This window comes from Pezoporus occidentalis, unplaced genomic scaffold (genome assembly GCF_034315485.1).
Source record: "Pezoporus occidentalis ecotype Australia unplaced genomic scaffold, CSIRO_AGI_Poc_V1 ctg108, whole genome shotgun sequence".
Taxonomy (NCBI): Eukaryota; Metazoa; Chordata; class Aves; order Psittaciformes; family Psittacidae; genus Pezoporus; species Pezoporus occidentalis.
Genome location: NW_026912865.1, coordinates 2,198,353 through 2,217,950, shown reverse-complemented (window position 1 = coordinate 2,217,950; position 19,598 = coordinate 2,198,353). Strand labels below are relative to the sequence as shown.

General features: G+C 38.4%; 1 protein-coding gene across 3 annotated transcripts in view; it reads left to right on the top strand.

Annotated features, from left to right (window-relative positions):
• The window catches only part of RALGAPA1 (Ral GTPase activating protein catalytic subunit alpha 1), a 131,108-nt gene that overhangs the window by 2,709 nt on the left and 108,801 nt on the right, over nt 1-19,598 (top strand). For all 3 annotated transcript variants that reach the window (XM_062623404.1, XM_062623417.1, XM_062623408.1), the window contains exons 2-8: nt 10,823-10,933; nt 11,444-11,493; nt 12,916-12,973; nt 13,539-13,582; nt 16,082-16,259; nt 17,898-18,013; nt 18,618-18,756. In XM_062623404.1, the coding sequence (XP_062479388.1) occupies nt 10,823-10,933; nt 11,444-11,493; nt 12,916-12,973; nt 13,539-13,582; nt 16,082-16,259; nt 17,898-18,013; nt 18,618-18,756 (696 nt within the window). The remainder of the gene's footprint in view (nt 1-10,822; nt 10,934-11,443; nt 11,494-12,915; nt 12,974-13,538; nt 13,583-16,081; nt 16,260-17,897; nt 18,014-18,617; nt 18,757-19,598) is intronic.

Sequence of the window (19,598 nt, the reverse complement as noted above, 5' to 3'; positions counted from 1 at the left end):
AGTCTCTGGCTCAGCAATGATAAACTGAAGTGTGGCCTTGGATTCATGATTAACACTTTAGGGGAGGAAAGGGAGTACTAGTTCGTTTTCTAGTTGCGTACAAAGCAGCAGTTCTCCAGTAAGCTAAAATAATGAATAGTTATGAAAACAGGTGAGTGCTTGTGAATTACAGACTGCTGATTGCCTATTAACCAAACAGGAGAAGTCAAAAAAAACCATTACGGTAAAATACTGACAGTTAGATACTGAAAGGTAATGGTGCAGGTCGGGCATCATCTAAAAATATTTAAGATAGTGTAATGTGGTTTTTAGTAAAGACCAGAAAATACTTAACAATTCCAGAGAATCTAGTATGGAGGTAAGTGAAAGGACAGCACAAAGGTAAGTTACATGTATTTTTGAGAAATTAGTGTACATTAGATAGAATTATTTAAATGCATTTTGCAAAATAACTTAGAATGGGGTGAGTTGTATCACTTCAGGAAAAAGTATCTTGGTGGTGGTGACAACTCAGTTTAAATTTAGTAAAAAATGCAAATTAATCTGCATGAGAAATATAGAAAATTTTGTGGTCTTCATAAAACAGTGCTGTACCATTACACCAAACACCACTGCCGTTTTAGTAACCTTATTGTTGTAGTCAGTGTATGGAGGATTTGGAGATGAGAATGACTTGAGTGAAAGAAAAACTTTAATGTGAAAAGACATTGGGAGCTTTGGAATCCCTTTCTGTAGGGGCAGATAGGGAAAAATATGTAAGCATATATGAAAAAAAATAAAAACTGGGAAAAAATTTGCTAAGGCCCACCAAATTTGAAGTTGCAGTAAAAGATTCTTGGCTTGGGAAGCTCCTGAGTGCTAGACAATGAGTTGTAGACATAGTGGGGGAAATGTATTTGTCGTGGTTTTGTTTGTTTGTTGGATTTGGTTTTGTTTGCTTGTTTGTTTTTTGTTTGGTTTTTTTTTTTTTCTCTTTTTGGTGAAACTCTTGTAGATAACTGTTCTTTGCCACTTCATTTGTGTCCTATCTGTGGCTGTTTCTCTGCTTCAGTATGGTTTTATTCAGCCTTTTTTCATAATTCAGGAATGAAGGAAAATTCAGTGAAATTCAGGTGACTAATTCATGAATTGACTAAATTATTTGTTAATGTAAATATAATACATGACCTGCATGTCACAGGCATAAGTTTGTTTTTAAGAAACCTCAAAATAGTAATAAATATTATTATTGTTAAGAAATTGTAAGAAAAATGGGAAAGAGATTGAGGTCTCATATCCTGGGACATAGCACTCTGTGGGTGAAAGTAATCTCCAAATGAAATGGTCTTTAAGGTCTCTTCTAACCCAAACCATTTTGTGATTCTTCCCATAGGGAAGGATTAGTTTCTTCCCATAGGGAAGAGTTTACACCCCCAGACAGCATCACCCCTCTATTCTCCCCTCCCTCACTATCCCCCCCATCGACCTTTCTCCTTCCCCCCCCCCCCCCGAGATCTGGGAAGTCTCATACAGTTCCCTAATGCTATCTTGGTCAGTATGTGATTGTTTGTTTTTAAATCGGAATGTTCTTCTGTCTTTTTTTTTTCTATATGCTGGAAAGGCTGTAACATTTTTGTTTACTGTGAGCTGCTGCAGTGGTTACAGCATGTTAACCTTGAGCAGCAGCACTGAATGTGATTCCCTTGCAGTCTGTATGGCAGTGGCACAGTGTTGTCAGAAGTAAGGCCCTTGTGCTATAAGGAAGGCAGCTGGCTGCAGTTAGTGCAGGTGTGGTCACTGGGACTTTTCCAGCAGATGGAAGTGGAGGCACACAGTGTACTTTATGGAATTAGGTATTGCCTATTGAACGAAGCCTGTCATTTTCCAGAAGAATATGTTTTAGCAATTCCCAGTGAATTAGCAGCTAATTGCAGTTTTTTGGGATCCTTAAGAGTAAATAAATGGAAATTATATTCCATTGTTCTTATAATCAGTGTTGCATTGTTTAATCAGACTTCAACATCAAACTAAAATTCTATGGTTTTAAAATGGTAGTTTATAAAAGTTTGTTCTAGTAATCCTTCAGGTATCAAATCATGCTGGATTTGTCCTTGTGTTAAAGCAGTTGCTTTGAGAACTCTGTAAATAAGGCAGCTAGATATGTGACCCTTTTATAATGTTGTACATTAATAATATTGACTTCTTGTTTTGTTCTAGGTTTGATATCAAATATGTTGCTGCTACCTGTTGAATCTGTAGTTTCAGTCAGAATTTGTAAATATATATATTAAAAAAGCTGAACTCGTTAAATATTTAATAACTGTGTAATCTTGCTGTGTGCAAGCAATTCAAATGAGTATACTTGGTTTAAGATTTTCTTTAAGGGCTGAATTCTTAAGAATTTTTTTTCTTCATTTTGTTGCAAAGTAGGAGTTACAGGCTTGTAATCTGTTAATGCAGAGTAAAGGAAAAAAGAATATATTGTTTTTCATAAACTTTTATTATTTATCTTAAAAATACACCACATTTGTCTCTGGAACCATGGAGAGAATGCTTGTAAAATGTAATGCTAAGAGGACAGAGTGTTTGAAGTGTGGGATTTATTTTGATTATTATTTTGTTTTGTTGTTCTTGGTGGGTGGTTAGTGTTTGACGGCTCGTGTGAGCAGTCTCTGAAAGGGAAAATCAAGCTATTCTGGACGTAATGAAACAGGCTGCATTGGACATCCATTCTTATATATTGTTTAGTATTAAACAAGGTACTTAAACAGAGATTGCATTTGTCTAAAGGGGTTTTAATTTAAGAAATCTATTTCACTGGCAGTCAGCCCTAATGCTTCGGCTGGATGGCATTCATTGGTGTTTCACATCATCAACATCACTGTCTTGGTTTCAGCTGTAAGTTATTTTTTCTCCTTCCTAGTAGCTGGTGCAGTGTTTGGCTTCAGTCTGAGAACAGTGCTGGTAGACTGGTAGGTGTTGTTGAGCAGCACTTACTCTGATCAGGGACCTTTTACTCTTTCATGCTCTGCCAGTGAGGAGAAGAAGCCAGGAGGAAGCAGAGACAGGACCCCTGACCCAAACTAGCCAAAGGGGTATTCCATACTACAGCATGTCATACCAGTATATAAACTGGGGGGAGTTGGCTGGGAGGGACTGATTGCTGCTTAGGTTGGGCTAGGTATTGGCAGGTGGTGAGCAATTGTATTGTGCATCACTTCTGTTCACTGTTTCTTTCCTGTTCCTTTTTTAGTTTTATATGCTCTCCCCTTGTTATTTCCTGTATCATTATTATTAGTAGTTTTATATTATACTTTGATTACTGGACTGTTCTTATCTCAACCTGTGGGGTTTACATTCTTTCAGTTCCCTTCCCCATCCCACCTTGGAGTGGGGGGAGGGAGTGAGCAAGTGTCTGCATGGTTCTGAGTTACCAGCTGGGCTTAAACCATAGTAATCATTCATTATAATACTGCTTATATACTATAATAAATGAAAAATGTGTTAGGGTCATGAAAGTGAGAGGTGAGTGAGAACTTATAGCAAAGCTAGTTGCCAGGAATTTTCTTTGGAGATAACCATTCCAGAAGTTTCTGTGGATGTGTAAAGCTGTATTATTTTTGGCAAGACTTGTACATTTTTTTTTTTACTTTTTTTGTTTCTTTTCCTGGTAATTCTAATGGCAGAGAACATGTCACTGCTGTAATTCATGGATTTGGCCATGGGTTGTATGCAGTTTAAAAAATTATACTTGATGTTCTGTTTTAACTTAATCCTGAACACATTTTGTTCCATTTTAGCCAGGAGCACAGGGGAAGAATTTCTTTGCTTTTGGATTTTTTTGCTGAAGTTACACTCAACTTGCAGAGAGCAGCAGCGGCCAGTGCTGCTGGCTTGCCAGGGTAAGGGCTGGAGTTGGATCAAAGTCCCAGGCTCTGAGGGCTTGGATGTGAAGGAAAGGCGTTTAGCTGATGGCAGTCCAGATGAAAATAAGTACGTTACTACATGACTGTTTGAACTTGCTTAGAAAAAAAGCTTAAGTTCTGCAGCATGGGTGAGCTGTTATGGAAGTGTTTCTTACAAGTTTACTATCGTAGACTGGAGTCTGCAAGCAACCTAAAAGAATTAGTTTGGAGAGATGTTAGTTGCTTCTGCTCATTCCTATAGAGTGCTGGTAATCTGTAACAGATTGTGTGTAGATGATGCTCATTGGTGCTGTAAACCTGCTTATTCGTTCAGAATTTCCCTTCTCCCCTTTGCATGTTTGTATCTAAAAGATGGTGGTGATTGGGAGTTCAGACTTGTCTGATGCAAAATAGAAGTCCATTAAAGATGTCTTGAAGTGTGTTTCCTTTTCAGTACCAAGCCCCTCAAGAATATTTTCTTTGACAAAATTACCTTTTTAAAAAAGAAAAATTGTTTTTACTAAATAGCTGTTAGTGATCTGGAACAGTAAGAGCTAATGTGAAGCCCTTGTTTAATAGATTTGCATTTGTAGCTTACCATTAAAGTGTTGTGCTTTGTTATCATTGGATTTTTCACATTTTGACAGTCTGTTAACTATGGTAAAGCCACCAGTTAGTTACGGAGTTTTTCCACATAACCTTTCTAAATGGCATGCTATCTGCATGTAACTGAACCTCTCTGTGCTGTTTTGTTGCAAAGCAGACATATTTTTTGTTGTTGTTGGGTTTGATTGTTGTTTTTTGGGTTTTTTTTGTTTGTTTCAGCTTGGAGAGTTAAGGATTAGTAAATTCTGTTGACCATTTTGATTGTGTTAGCTGAAATTGAGTACACTTAGAAATTTCTTGCTTTCTAATGGCACCAGTTTGTTATGAGAAATGATGTTGAACACTTCAGTCTGTAGTGGGCCCCTGCTTTACTGAAATAGACCTAGAAGTCTGGCCATCTTCCAGGCCATTGTTTGCTGCAGTTGTCACTGGTGTTTTATTTTTGGGAAAGGATGAGGGAAAGTGACATAAAAGCCAGTAAGTCTCCAGTGAGACAGGATAATGTTTTTTTTGTTGATGGTGGTGTTTTTTTTGCCTTTTTTTTTTTTTTATACTATGTGCTGTTAAAATTTTATGTATAAACATGCTATTAAATTCTGAAATGCTTAAAATCATTTGTAAAATTAACTACAACTTTATTTGTAATGATGTTGACTGTTCTGTTGAATGCTGTGGTAAATTTCTGTCATGCTTTGCATGAACTGGTGAATGCTAATGTTCTCCAGAAAAGTTAATGCTGTGGGGGGTGGATTTTTTTTTTATGTCAGAATTTTTATTGCTTACCTTTAAAGTTTTGTCCTCTGCAGAAAGTACAAGTACCTGCTTTATAATATTTTCATTTCATACAGCAGGTAATCGTATAAATAGCATAGATGCATTTCCCTTTCTAAATCAACTCATTATAAATATGTAACAGGTGTTGTGGATTAGTTTATAATAATTTGTATGGTAATATGTAGGAAAAAAGGGAAGACTATATGTAAGTAACTTAGAAGTTGAGATCCTCTTCCTACAGAGGTTTGGGGTGTTGAATGTGTAAACTTGTGAGCTTTACAGAATCTGATGCAGGTGATCCCTTATGGGTAATGATCTATGTGGCTTTTTCTGGTTCATGTTTTACATCTGACAATTTTTTAAGCTCTCGGAGGTGGTGCTTTTTCATGGTAATTCTAACTATGATGTGGTATGTAAATAGTATCCTTCTAATGTGTACTATGGTTACATGCTTATGGAAATACTATTGTCAATGCTTATTATTCCTGCTTAAAAAGTGATGTGTTGCTAATTGAACCACAATAAAAGCATTAGAGCTTGGGCTGACTGTCACCAGAGTTTTGTGGCAGAAAAAATTTTCTGTAAAAAAAATTTGGCCTAGAATCTTCCCTTCCTAAAATGATTATTGTGGGCACTTAAGTTTTTAATTGCTTTCTGAGACACTTGAGAAGAATGGAACCTTTTAGAACGTTTTGAACAATTAACCTTCAAAGAGTTCCTAAGAAGAGTTGGCCACTTGAAAATGTGGAAAAGCAAGTTCCCAAAAGTGCAGTCATGTGAAAGCACAGAAGTTGGCAAAGAGGTAGAGGGCTTTTTTTATTTGATTGCTGGGTTTATTTTTAATTTAGTCCTTCTTTGCTGCAGTTCCAGTCTGTAAGGTGGGGAATAGTGGAACTTACAAATTTCAGTGGTTTAATGGAAATATGAATTCCAGTTATTTGGTGCTTGAATGCTTTTGAAATGAAGGTCATACAAATAGCTTAGATAAGTAGTCTTCCATTTTTAGTTTGGTTGTGTGTTTTGTGCATCAGAATAGAACAGAAATCCATAAGATGAATGTGACTGCTAAAACTTAGACCGGAAAAGGTAACTTACCTGAACATAGGAAAAAACCTGAAGCTACTTTTAGGTAAGTTTTATGGTAGCAAGAAAAGGACAGAGAAGCTGTACAGTGTTTTTGTGTGCTTAAATGTAACTTTCTCCTTGGGAAAAAAAGTCAAAAGACACCACTGAACACACAGAGTTAATGCAGAGATCAGATTTTTAACTCAAACATTGGTACAAAAGTTATTAAGGAAAAATCAGCGAAATCCATGTTTCTTGCTTTTGTGAAGCATAAAAAGAACTGCCTTTTCTTGGCAAACAGGTTCCATAAATGATGCTGGAAATAGTAGAATCATAGAATGGTTTGGGTTGGAAAGGACCTTAGTACCATCTAGTTCCACCCCCTTGCCATGGGCAGGAAAACCTCGAACTAGACCATGTTGCCGAAGGCTCTGTCCAACCTGGCCTTGACAGAGGACATAAAAAATACGAATTTTAATGTGCTGGAACTGTGCTTTATACAGTAGAAGGCTTATTTTTTCATTGTTGGAGTACAGTGATGTCCCATTTTTCTCCCATTCTGAGAAACCTTTCTAACTATTTTATATGACGCCTGATCTGTTTTGAAATCCTTTCTTCCTCCCATTCTGGGCATAAGTACGAAGAACAGGAGGGATACATTAGTTTGTGTTAGTTACATGAATCTGTGGTAGGAGAATACAAAGTTCTTTTGTTTAAAATTTAAAAAAAGAAAAAAGCACCCTGAGTTATGGGGGAAAGCCTGTTTCTGTGTAATCCCACTTCATGTAAAAGCAAGGATATGTCTCTCTGTTCTTAAACAGGCAGTAAAGATTAGGTAGCTAAAACAGACGAGCAACTCCTGCAAATTCCCAGTTCAAGGCTGTTTGAAACGGACATGCATATGCTCCTTGCACAGGAAATGATTTTTACCTCTGTGTGCAATGTTCATGATACTTTGGGAGAGCACAGAGAAGAGGCAATGACTTAATGTTAAAGAAAATGGTTTAAGATGAGAGAATTTAAGGGCTGTATCTTTAGCTGATCATGAGGACAAAGGTGAACTGAGTGTTTTAAGAGACTGTTTTCATTGGGGGAAAAAAAATTGGATCTTTCATTAATGAAGAAAGCTGTTACAGCAGCATATAGGTGGAAGTTTTAACATCAATCAATGAAAGCAGTAGACTCTCCATGCATGTGTTAGTCCTGTGGTTTGTATTCAGCATAGCAGTAGCTGTGAAATGGAATGATGTATGCAGGTGGCCAGAGTAGCTTATTGCCAGATCAAACTATTCTAACGTCTACATTGTTATTTCTGTGCTATATCTGCTTTTTTTTTTTCCCACCTTCTTGCCGTAATTCTTGGTCCAGGGTATACCTAATGGGTTCCGAATTTCTTGACCAACACAGGGTTCCAAATTTCTGGACCTGAATCACTGTAGGTGTCCTTCAGTCATGAGCAGATGCTACTTTTTGCTGTATGTGGCAAACCTACCAAAGTGTGTTTTTCCTCCTTCAGAGGAAAAGCTGTTTTTCAGTATTAATAGAAATAGTTTGTGTGGGATTTCTTGTTTGTTTTTTTTTTTTTTTGTTTGGTTGGTTTTTGTTTCTTGGAGTTTTTAAGTGTTGTTTTCAGGTAATGACAGGACAAAATTCCCATTAAAATGTAATGTTTTTATTTTCTTTCATCTGAAGAGATAGAATTTGTTGCACAAATTCAGTTTTCCTTAACTGTTTGAATTCCAAAAACTTGTTTCTGATTATGCTGCCAGGTGTGATCTTAAAAAGAAATCAGGGTGAAATGCATTTGATAGAAAAGTTGCAAGGTCAAGGAATTTTTACTGTCATTCTTCTCCAAGCTGTAGCTGTTTTCTGAAGTTAAAGTATGCTTTTCGTGTTAATTGGGTATTGAGGGTAATAGTACAGGCCTAGCAATGCTCCTTTGAGTTTTTCCTGAGGTGAGAAAGGCAGAACGCTTTGCCGCACAGCCAGTTAGTTGTATGTATGCAAGAGTCACACAGTAATTATGTGGTAAAATCCAAATCACTGTTCAGCTGGTTATGTAGACGAGCCTTTAGTTTGTCACCTGAAGAACCTAAGAATAGTGTCTCCAAAAATTACTGTTGTGTGAAGATTGAGTCTTCAAAGAGTGCATTTGGTTTGGGTTTTTTGTTTGTCTGTTTCAGAGTTGACCTATGTCTGGGAACAGAATGAGGGCCTGTTCCAGGAAATGAAACATTTAATGCGCCTGCAAAAATGCAGTATTCCTGTGTGTTGATGTAGAGGTTCTGTTTAACTGCTTCCCATCTGTCGTGGTTTAAACCCAGTCAGGTAACTCGTTCGCTCACTTCCCCCCCTTTTCTTGCCCTCCCCCTGCTCTCGGAGGGACGGAGAGGAGAATCAAAAAGAATGCAACTCCCACGGGTTGAGATAAGAACAGTTTAGTAACTAAGGTATCTGCTACCACCAATGATAATAATGATAAAGGAAATAACAAGGGAAGAGAATACATCATCTCACCACCAGCCAACCGATAACTGCCCCCCCAGCCTGACCAAGCTCTGACCGACACCTCCTGCAGTCTCCCAGCCCTTCCGGTGTTACCTCCTGGGCATGACGTGCTGTGGTATGGAATACCTCTTTGGTCAGTTTGGGTCAGGTGTCCTGTCTCTGCTTCCTCCTGGCTTCCCCTCCTCCCTGGCAGAGCATGAGGCTCACAAAGTATATCAGAGCTAAAGTCAAAACACTGCACTGCACAAGCTACCAAGAAGGGGAAAAATGATTGCTACTGCTGAACCCAGGACACCATCCCTGTAGTATTTGGAACTAGGGTTTTCTGCTCCTTTGCATCCAATGAACCATTCCACTGCTTTCCATGTGCAATTCCAATAAAGCAGACAAATATATGGACTAAAGGATTATCTTCTGCCACCCTTCTTTCTCCCAGAAGTCTCTGTCATTGCTTTCTTTATCCTTTTAATCCTCCAATCTCGAAGCCTTCCGATTTGCTTCCTGCTGTATTTTCTTGTCTGTAGTCTAGAACTCACTTAGGGTTTTGCCCATGAGTGGAAGTGGTTATAATGGTTGTGCCTATGTTCTAGTCATAGCTCTTTCTTGTGCACTTGTCCTGACTGTCTAAAAGTAATGGTCTAGTTTGCATGAAGTGGCGTTGTTTTTTATTCTTGCTTCAGTATTTCACTGTAAACTTGAGCAGTTCAGCTGCTCATCTGTTACTGCTGTAGCAGTTTCTGCAAAGCCTCCAGTTTTGCAATCCTGTAGATGGTCACGCACATGCCACTCTGGACCACAAAGTTTATTGCTAGCTAAGCTGCCTTACTTTAAGAGTTGATCTTAGCTGTTAATACTATACTTGCTGTCTTACTCAAGTGCACTCTAGCTTCACTACACTAGTTACGCAAGACATTAGCAGAATGCTGTGATATTGTGAAAATTTAACATGTATTGGAAACTTTTATAGCAAGATTTGTGGTAAAATGGAGTTGAAAGTCTTCTAGAGCTACACAATAAAATAGAAATGAAAATATGCCATGCTTTTGGCCATACTTTTATTTTTGTGCTTTATACTGTACCAGCTGTATGTTTAGGCATGTGAGATGATGAAGATTGGTGTAATTCTAAAATGGGTTTCTCTAGCCTTACTTAGTCAAATAACAGGACAAGGAGTGTCTTTTGGTTCAGTGTGTACTAAGGCTTGAAAGAATTGATTGTTTAAAATGATTAATTTAAAATTGACGAGTTGTTATGTATTTCTTGAACTAAGAATTTGCACAAAACATGTAGGGTGTTGTGGGAAGAGAGCCTGAAAACCTTCCTGGACTATGCAAGAAAGCACATCTCTACACTCACGATGATGTTTCCACCTCACGGTGTCCCTGAGGTCCCAGCCTCTGATGTTCTGAGACAAATGATCAAAGGAGTGCTGGCAGCTGGGCTGGGTGGGAAATGAAAGTGCTTGTTGGAGCTTGGAGGGAGTAAGGAGGCAGTAGTGGGAGTTCAGTGCTGCTGTTTGCTTCCTCCCAGCCTCTTTCTCTGCAGAGTAGATATGGTCCTTGCTTACCATCCTTCTCCCACTTTCTGAAGTAAACTTGGTTGTGTCTAGTAATTACAATTGAGGGTAGTGATGGTCTTTCTGTTGGAGAGTTTGGCTAGCATCATTAGCTTTATTTCTCTTAAATTAGCAGTTATCATCCATCTGTACAGTGCTAGTCCTGATGGAATCTTGGTTCATGACTGGGTTTTGCAAACAGTGACTGTGCAAGAAGATGCTGCTTCCTGTTTTAAAATTCACTAGACACTTATGGTATATCATCTTGAATTTCATTAGCTTCAGTTTAAAAAAATGAAAACTTTAAGAACTTCTTTACCAATAATATTTTTTTTTTAAATATCTTCAATTCTTCCTGCAAGATAATGCTATGCAGTGGCTGACTGAATACTTGAAAGAAATAAAAACAACTGTATGTTCTGTTTTTCAGAGAATGCAGAATCAATTGATCTCAAACAGTTCTTCGACCTACATTTCTCACATATATATTATGTGTTCTTTGAAAACTTTGTGACTATTGAAGTTGGTCTTAAACAAAAAGGTAAGTATTTCAAGTAGAACATTTTTTTGTCTTGACACTTGTGTTTTTGTTATGAAGCAAAACAGGGTGTTATAAATAAAGCTGTGTGTGTCCATGGTCACAAATGGCAACATTAACTGTGCAGAAATACGTGTTAGCACCAACTCTGCAAATAAAGGTGGGTACAGTGGAGGTGAGCAGAGTGTGTTGATTTTCTGATGACTGGTTTTTCCTTTTTACAAAGTAAAGATTCTTAAGGTGTTACACTTAAGTTCTGCAGAAGTTTTGTTTCATAAGATGTTGTGTTACAATCTCTAACAGCCGTTGATGCTATAGTGGAAAATGGTACAAAACTGTAAGTGTTATAAACCATAACTATCAATTTTTTTTATTTGCAGAAGGAGTACAAGGAATGCAAAATGGTGGTTGTAGAAATGCATGTTTTTGTTTTACATATCTAAGGATCTTTTTATGTTTTGTTTTGGTAATTAAATTGTATCGTTATTGATTATTTTTTTTTATTGCATCTAGGTCACAAGTCTCAAAGAGAAGAATTAGATTCTATTCTTTTTATTTTTGAGGTAAGATGACTTGATTCTTCCCATATGAGGTTTTTTGCTTTGAATGAAGTCCTATTAAATAGTAACAATACACCTATCCTACAGTTGCTTGAAATACACTTTACATTTAACTGCATTTGTTTTTCCTTTTGCTTTGAATTGAATGTATATGCTTTGTGTGAGAAGAAAAAGAATTTGACTTTCAGTTTTGCAGGAAGATGTCTTAACTGGAAAAAAATGTTTTCTGCATCTGCACATAGTGCATTCCTTTTTGTTGGTGGTGTTTCCCATGTATTATATGCTTTGAAATTCTCACAAAGGTGATCCCTGATTAGTCGTGATCTTTTTGACCTTTTGAATGCATGTTAGCACTGATTTTTCTCATTTTACTACTGCAGAATTAGTTTTATAGATCCCTTTTATTTTAAAAAGATTGATTATTTGAAAATAACATTTCACAATAACCTTACCAAAAGCATATATTAATTAAGATTAATTAGAAACTAATGATATTGAAACATTTCTGAACAGAGACCATAATTAGAAATAGCTTAGAATGTAAAATTTTTCTTTCCTTTTGATGGAAACTTCTAGTTATAGAACAGGGATTGTGATTTTTAAAGAATATGTAGAATTGAAAGCGGATGAATGCTTAGCACATGGTTGAATACAAATTCATTTTTGAATTTGTATTCTGAATCTGAAGAGAGCTAGTTTATTTGTTCACTAGTTCCTGCCTAAAGGGAAATTAGGTGACCTGTGCTTTGGAAGCAGTTCCACAGGTTGTTGGAGGACCACAGTCAGAAATTCATTTGGGAAGTCAGATTATTTGCAAATTGTTAATTCCTGTAGCATAAACATTGAAGTGCTACCTAATAGATTTTTAACTGATTCTGTCACTGACAGAGCTCTGTTTCTTACCCTCTGAAGATGATCATCATCCAGTCTAACTGGAGAGGTGTTAGATCTTTATAGCCCTGTGTTGGTTCTTCATTCTTCTGCTGTAGCTCATTACCCCTCTGTTGAAAAGGCTGAAGCAAATGTTTGTGTGTGCTAGAGGCAAGTTGACAGCTGAGCATGCTAGCTTAAGCCTCTATAAAGACAGGACAACCTAATGCAACCTGTTGTGAACCAGAGCAGCTGAGGCAGATAGTCATTCCATTCCCTTTACTACAAACAGCAGTATCCAGCAGAAAGGTAGTGGGGCCAGGTAAAACTGCAGTAACATCAGAAGTCTTCAATGCAAGACTTGTCAGACAGTGCTTTGGACTTCTTAGCTTTAGGAATGGGTTATCTTGAAAGGGCAGTAATGCTTCCTAGGAAAGAACCGTGGAAATCTTCCAAGTTAACCACAGCTTCTGATCTGTGGCCTTTGTGAGAGTGCTCTTTGGTCTTCCAAGAGTGACATCTGCAACGTAGATCCTTGGGTTCTGTTTTTTGTAGAAAATTTTGCAACTTCTTCCGGAAAGGATTCATCAGAGATGGCAATTCCATAGTATTGGTAAGTTTATTTCTTCCAGCCCCCCCCCCCCCCCTTCTTTTTCCTCCTCTTTCTTTTTCCTCCTCTCTTTTAAAAAAAATCTTATTTTTTCATTAGTAGTTAGTGCTACTCATGTCCTTTACTTTTTAAGTGATAGAACAAGGATTATGGTCTTAACTCTTGCAAGCGGGGGGGGGGGGGGGGGGGGGGGGGAACAAAACCATTTTTTTTTCTTCTACTAATAAATTGCAAAATTGGCATGTGGTTTGTATTTGTAAATGGGAAGTGCTGATGATATGCATATTAAAGACTTGAGGGTCATTTACTTATACTGTACACATCCCCAAAAGTTCTTAAAGAAAGATGTTATGGGTTATGAGGAGGCTATGAAAGGTGATCTTTTTTCTTCCTTCTGGCATTGAGAGAGTTGCCTGAGGATATCAAGTTCACCAAGATTAAATTGGAGATTGCCAAGGACTTGTTTAAAAGTTGCTATCAAGTCTGACCGAGAACTCTGACATGGTAATAAACAAAAAAATACCAAACAAACAAATACATGTATTATTTTTCTTCCCCTTCTTTTTAGGGTTGATTTTAAAGAAGCTTCTTCACACTGGAAATTCATTAAAGGTATTGGAAAATGTTGTGTACTATCTTTGTGAAAAATACCTGCAAATAAAAATAAGAACATAAGGGTGAACATTTATGGTAAAAGCAAAGGAATGAGAACCAGATAATGACTTGTGTGTCATGAAAGAATGACTTCAGATTATTGGTAGGATTACTCACAGTAGTAATGTGTTTTACATAGAGTAGCTAAGTTAGGAATGTGTGCAAATGGTTTGAAGGATATTGTGTTAAAACAGAAGTAAGCCTTAGCCATTCATTGTTGGGGCAGGGAAACTGGTATTGGGGCTCAGGCTGTCTTGGCAGTGGAGGATTATCTACGCCAGAGAGACCTCTTGGTGGGTAGTGTAATAACGGTTGACCGTGATACAAAAGCCACCCAAGTGTAACATAACGAATCATAGAATACTTAGGGTTGAAAAGGACCTTAAGATCATCCAGTTGCAACCCCACTGCCATGGGCAGGGACACCTCACACTAAACCATGTCACACAAGGCTCTGTCCAACCCAGACTTGAACACTGCCAGGGATGGAGCATTCACAACTTCCCTGGGCATCCCATTCCAGTGCCTCACCACCCTTACAGTAAAGAACTTCTTCCTTATATCCAGTCTAAACTTCCCCTGTTTAAGTTTGAACCCATTACCCCTTGTCCTATCACTACAGTCCCTAATGAAGAGGGACTTCCTCTTCAGGGACTCTCCAGCATCCCTATAGCTCCCTTTTAGATACTGGAAGGCTGCTATGAGGTCTCCACACAGCCTTCTCTTCTCCAGGCTGAACAGCCCCAACTTTCTCAGCCTGTCTTCATACAGGAGGTGCCCCACCCCCCCGATCATCCTCGTGGCCCTCCTCTGGACTTGTTCCAGCAGTTCTATGTCCTTTTTATGTTGAGGACACCAGAACTGCACACAGTACTCCAAGTGAGGTCTCACGAGAGCAGAGTAGAGGGGCAGGATCACCTCCTTTGACCTGCTGGTCACGCTCCTTTTGATGCAGCCAGGATACAGTTGTCTTTCTGGGCTGTGAGCACACACTGAAGCCAGCTCTTGTGCATTTTGTCATTGACCAACACCCCAAAGTCCTTCTCCACAGGGCTGCTCTGAGTCTCCTCTATGCCCAGCCTATAGCTTGCCTGGGATTGCTCTGACCCAGGTGTAGGACCTTGCACCTGGCTTGGTTGGACTTCATGAGGTTGGCCTTTGCCCACCTCACAAGCATGTTGAGGTCCCTCTGGCATTCCTTCCCTCCAGCGTATCAACCGAACCACACAGCTTTGTGTCATCGGCAAACTTGCTGAGGGCACACTCAATCCCACTGTCCATGTCAGCGACAAAGATGTTGAACAAGACTGGTCCTAACACTGATCCCTGAGGGACACCACTCGTTACTGGTCTCCAGCTGGACTTTGAGCCATTGACCACAACTGTTTGCGTGCTGCCGTCCAGCCAGTTCTTTATCCACCAAGTGGTCCCTCCATCAAATTGATGTCTCTCCAATTTAGAGACAAGGATGTTGTGTGGAACAGTGTTGAATGCTTTGCGCAAGTCCAGGTAGATGACATCAGATACTCTATCCCTGTCCATGAGTTCTGTAGCCCCCTCATAGAAGGCCACCAAATTGGTCAGGCAGGATTTCCCTTTAGTGAAGCCATGCTGGCTGTCATCAAGCGCCTTGTTGTTTTTCATGTGCCTTAGCATGCCTTTCAGGAGAATCTGCTCCAAGATCTTGCCAAGCACAGAGGTGAGACTGACTGGTCTGTAATTCCCTGGGTCATCCATTTTCCTGTTCTTGAAAATGGGGGTTATATTTCCCTTTTTCCAGTCATCGGGAACTTCACCTGACAGCCATGATTTTTGAAATATGATAGCCAGTGGCTTAGCAACTTCATTCACCATCTCCTTCAGGACCCGTGGATGGATTTCATCAGGTCCCATGGACTTGTGTACGTTCAGGTTCTTAAGATGGTCTCGAAGCAGGTCCTCTCCTACAGTGTGCCTAAGGTCTTCATTCTCACAGTCCCTGCATCTGCCTTCCAAGACTTGGGTGGTGTGGTCAGAGCCTTTGCCAGTGAAGACTGAGGCTAAAAAGTCATTAAGAACCTCAGCAGAAGGCATTCAGAAACAGTTTTGGTACTGCAGCAAACAACCATGCCACTCCCCTGTAAGCATGCAGGCTTGGCTGGTGCTGAAATTCTCCAGTGTGAGAGCAAGGAGGGGACTGCTCTAGGACTTCATCACCTTGAAGAAGGAATGGAAGAGGGTGGAATGGGTACTTCTGCTGCAAAAAACTTCACTCTCTTACTAATTCACAAATGCATTTAGAAAATTTGTGACAGTCCTTGTATTTTCTGGAAAATTCACATGGCATCTTGCAGTCCTGTAGTCAAGCAAGTGACTATAGACTTGTGTTCGTTTTTTTTTCTCTTTCCTCTTCCTGGAAATGCTTTTGTGTTTTCTGGGGCAAGTTAATTTGCTCCTTTTTTTTTTTTGTCTTTTAAGATACGTCGAGAGGGTGTGCGTCTCTTTCTTTTGTGGCTGCAAGCACTTCAGAATAACTGTAGTAGAGAACAATTGTGGATGTTTTCTTGCTTGATTCCTGGATTTTCATCACCACAGTCTGAATATGGCCCCCGAACACTAGACAATCTCATTAACCCCCCACTTAATGTTCAAGAAAGTAAGTAATTTGGTTGTATTTCTCAGTTCTTTATGTAATTCTTAGCACAGAAAAGTCAAGTTGCAGTAACAGAGAACTAATGTATGCATGTACTTAGCAAGGTTATATGGAGCTTTTAATGAGTTTCTTGTCAGTTTATCAGGTCTTCTTCCAAGGGTAACTTTGTCTTTTGTTGTTATTGTTGGGGTTTTTTTGAAGGTGGGTTGTTGGTTTGTTTTTTTTTCTTTGTGTTTTTTTTTTTTTGTATTGGGTTTTTGTTTATTTTTTTTTGTTTAAGGTATGGTATAGTAGCTTAACACATAGCATGTGTTTGAATTGGTTAATGAGCAATTTTATGTAATTTTCTTGAGGGCTACAAGCAGATGCTAGATCTACTGCAAACTTGCACAGGCAGATTTCACTTGTGTTGAACTGTGGCGCACTGCCTTTGACCATGCTCTAGGGAGCAAGCTATGCAAAGCAGTTTACCTGGTATGACCTTCAAGAAGTTGTTAGGGCTGTAAGTAAAGCCAAATGGTTGGTCTTCTGGCTGTGTCTGTGTATGACCAGGCAATTAAAGCTGTGATATTCTTGTGGTTGCTTGGAATCTTCCAAAAGAATTAGACCTTGTAAATTGCAAAACCTGAGGTCATAAAAGTCTGCATTAGTGGAAAGGCTTGAGCATTCTGAAATAAGCTTTTTATACTTTCTAGATCTTAAGGTTTTTTTTATTGTGAAGGTCATTCAATAGAGTGAGGATGATTTTTCTATTAAGATGGTTCTTAGGACAGTTTTTCCTTTGACCATTCATTCTGGCAGTAAGTATCAGATACTGGTTACTTCGGGGAGTTTCTTGCCTCCTAAATCCATTTAGTCCTGCTAGTAGGATTTCAAACTCATTTATTAATGAGTTATGTGTGGGGTCATAAGTGCAAACTGTGCATTCACATAAATGTGAATAAGAAGCTAACCACTTTTTCCTCTGAACATTAAGTGTTGTTACTTTTTTTCCATCTCCACCCAGTGTTTTAGAGATGGTACAAGCATTGCTTTTAGAAGCAAGCAGTGTCTCCTTGACTGATAATTCAGTTTATTGAAACCTAGCAGATGAATTCCATGTCAGGATAGCTCTGCAGATAAGTTTGCTACATAATTTAAGCCCTGTTCTGGAGTTATCTTGCATATATCTCTACTGAGGGAAAGGAGTGAGAGAAGAGTAAACTTTGAAGTAGCTTCACTGTAGAGGTGAAGGAAGGAGAGAGCTAGTAAAACTTAACACAAATGTAAGTGATCAGCTGCTGAATGAAGAAAAATCATGAGAGATGCAAATAGAAAATTGGCATTTGTGTAACACAAATGTTAAGCTATTGTTTGCATAATTCCAAAAGAAGTGGATTATGCCTTCTGGAAAAAATGCCTTGGCAGGTAGATTCCCAGGGTATATAGGGCTGTGGTTTTAGATAAGTAAAAATCACTTCTGTGGTGTTTTATTAGCTAAATTTTCATAATTTTCATTAATCTATGGGTGGATTGTTTTTCCTGTAATTGTCTCTACTTACCCCAGTGCATTTCTACTTTCATAACTTGGTAGATTCTTATGCATGAGAACAAATGGTCTAAATGTTAGATTTATTTTTTTTTATTATTATTATTAAATAGCTCAAGTGACTATAGAGGAAATCACTCCACTTGTTCCTCCACAATCAGGAGATAAAGGACAAGAAGATTTAACAAGCTATTTCTTAGAAGCACTTTTGAAATACATAGTAATTCAGGTATGTTCTATAGCTTTTAAGCAAAGAAATATGAAATAACCAGTGCCTGTTTGTCTATTGCAAGGCAACGTTTACTAGTAGCACTGCAAATCTGTATAAAAATGTTATAAACATTCCTATCCTTTGCCTGTCCTTTAAGTGTCCTTTGTAAAAAGTAAATCCTAGAATATCTTTATTTATTTATCTTCTGTGTGAAGGCTCATAGGTTTGTTTACCACACATTCTCGCATGAAATTGCAGCATGTAGAGAAAAGAATTGTCAGTCACTTCCAGCAGTGCTAATTTCAGCTCCCTTCCCTTTTTCATCTCCCTGTCCCTGACCTTGTTGCCTTCAACAGTGAAAGTATAAACTGTGCTCACTTGTGGGTTTTGTGGTGGTCAGGGATTTTGCTTTTCAAACTAAGGGGTAATTTCTGCCTGAAAGCAAGACGGCTTGGCAAGATGGCCATAAAAGCAGATGTATTTCTATTGGTTTTGGTATTTGATGTGTTCAAGTTCATTTTGAAGTAACATTTTAGAAAAGAACTATCGTTGTTTCATTGAAATTTCATAGCTAGTTTCTATTTCATCTTTCTTCAAGTATTGTTGTTTTTTTTTTTATAAGGTTAAGAGTTTAGAATGGAAGAACAAGGAAAACCAGGAAAAGGGATTTTCATTTTTATTCTCAAATTTTAAGAAATACTACTTACCTTCTATTTTCCCAAACATCTGTAAGGAGACCAGCTTGTACAACCCTATACTTGGTAAGTGTTAACACAGCTGATAAAGTCATTACATTTTCTCTAGTAGGGAGTATAGCAAAGCATTTTTTTGCTTTGCCCATAAAGAACATTCTCCAAAAGTATTTCTAATGAAAGAAAATATGGTTCCTCTTCATGGTTTTCAGTTCTCTGTGGAGGCACCTGACCCTTTGTTCAGAGTCATGTCCTTGTAAAACAGTTCTTTAACGTGACCTCCATTGTCAATTTAAGTTGTGCTCTGAGGAGAAACTACCGCTGCTGAGATAAAAGGTGTTAGTATGCCATTCTTTGGGAGCTGTTGGCTTTATCTGTATAGAGTCATAGTGTTTGGATCATATGGTGCTTGCTCATAGTTTGGCCAGGGCAAAGTTAGTTATGTTTTTTGTGTCAACTGTATTTTGTGAAGAGGAAAGGAAGTAGTGAGTAGAAAGAGGAAGTTAGGGTTTAACAGAATCTTTAAAGCTGATGGTGCTAGAATATACCTTTCCATATAGAGAGCAGAATTTTAGGTGTTTTCTAAGAGAACCTAGCTTTTAGCCCAGTCTCAACTAGAACACTGCAAATCTTGATTTTTAGTAACTTAGGTTTGCAAGTACCCATGCACATGTTGGTTGGAAGATAATAGGGTTCAAGACCCTTGTTTGCAAAGTAGTACCACATACATAGGCTTTAAGCTGCCATTTCATTAGTTGAATAATAGACACCTCACTGCACCTCTTACCTGTTTGTGTTATCTCAAGGGTTAGTAGTGATCTCCAGACACAATTTCATATTCTAAAACCAAGCTGTCGTGGAAGTTTATTGAAAAGGTCTTAGATTCTGGCAGGCCATGTACATGTATTTGG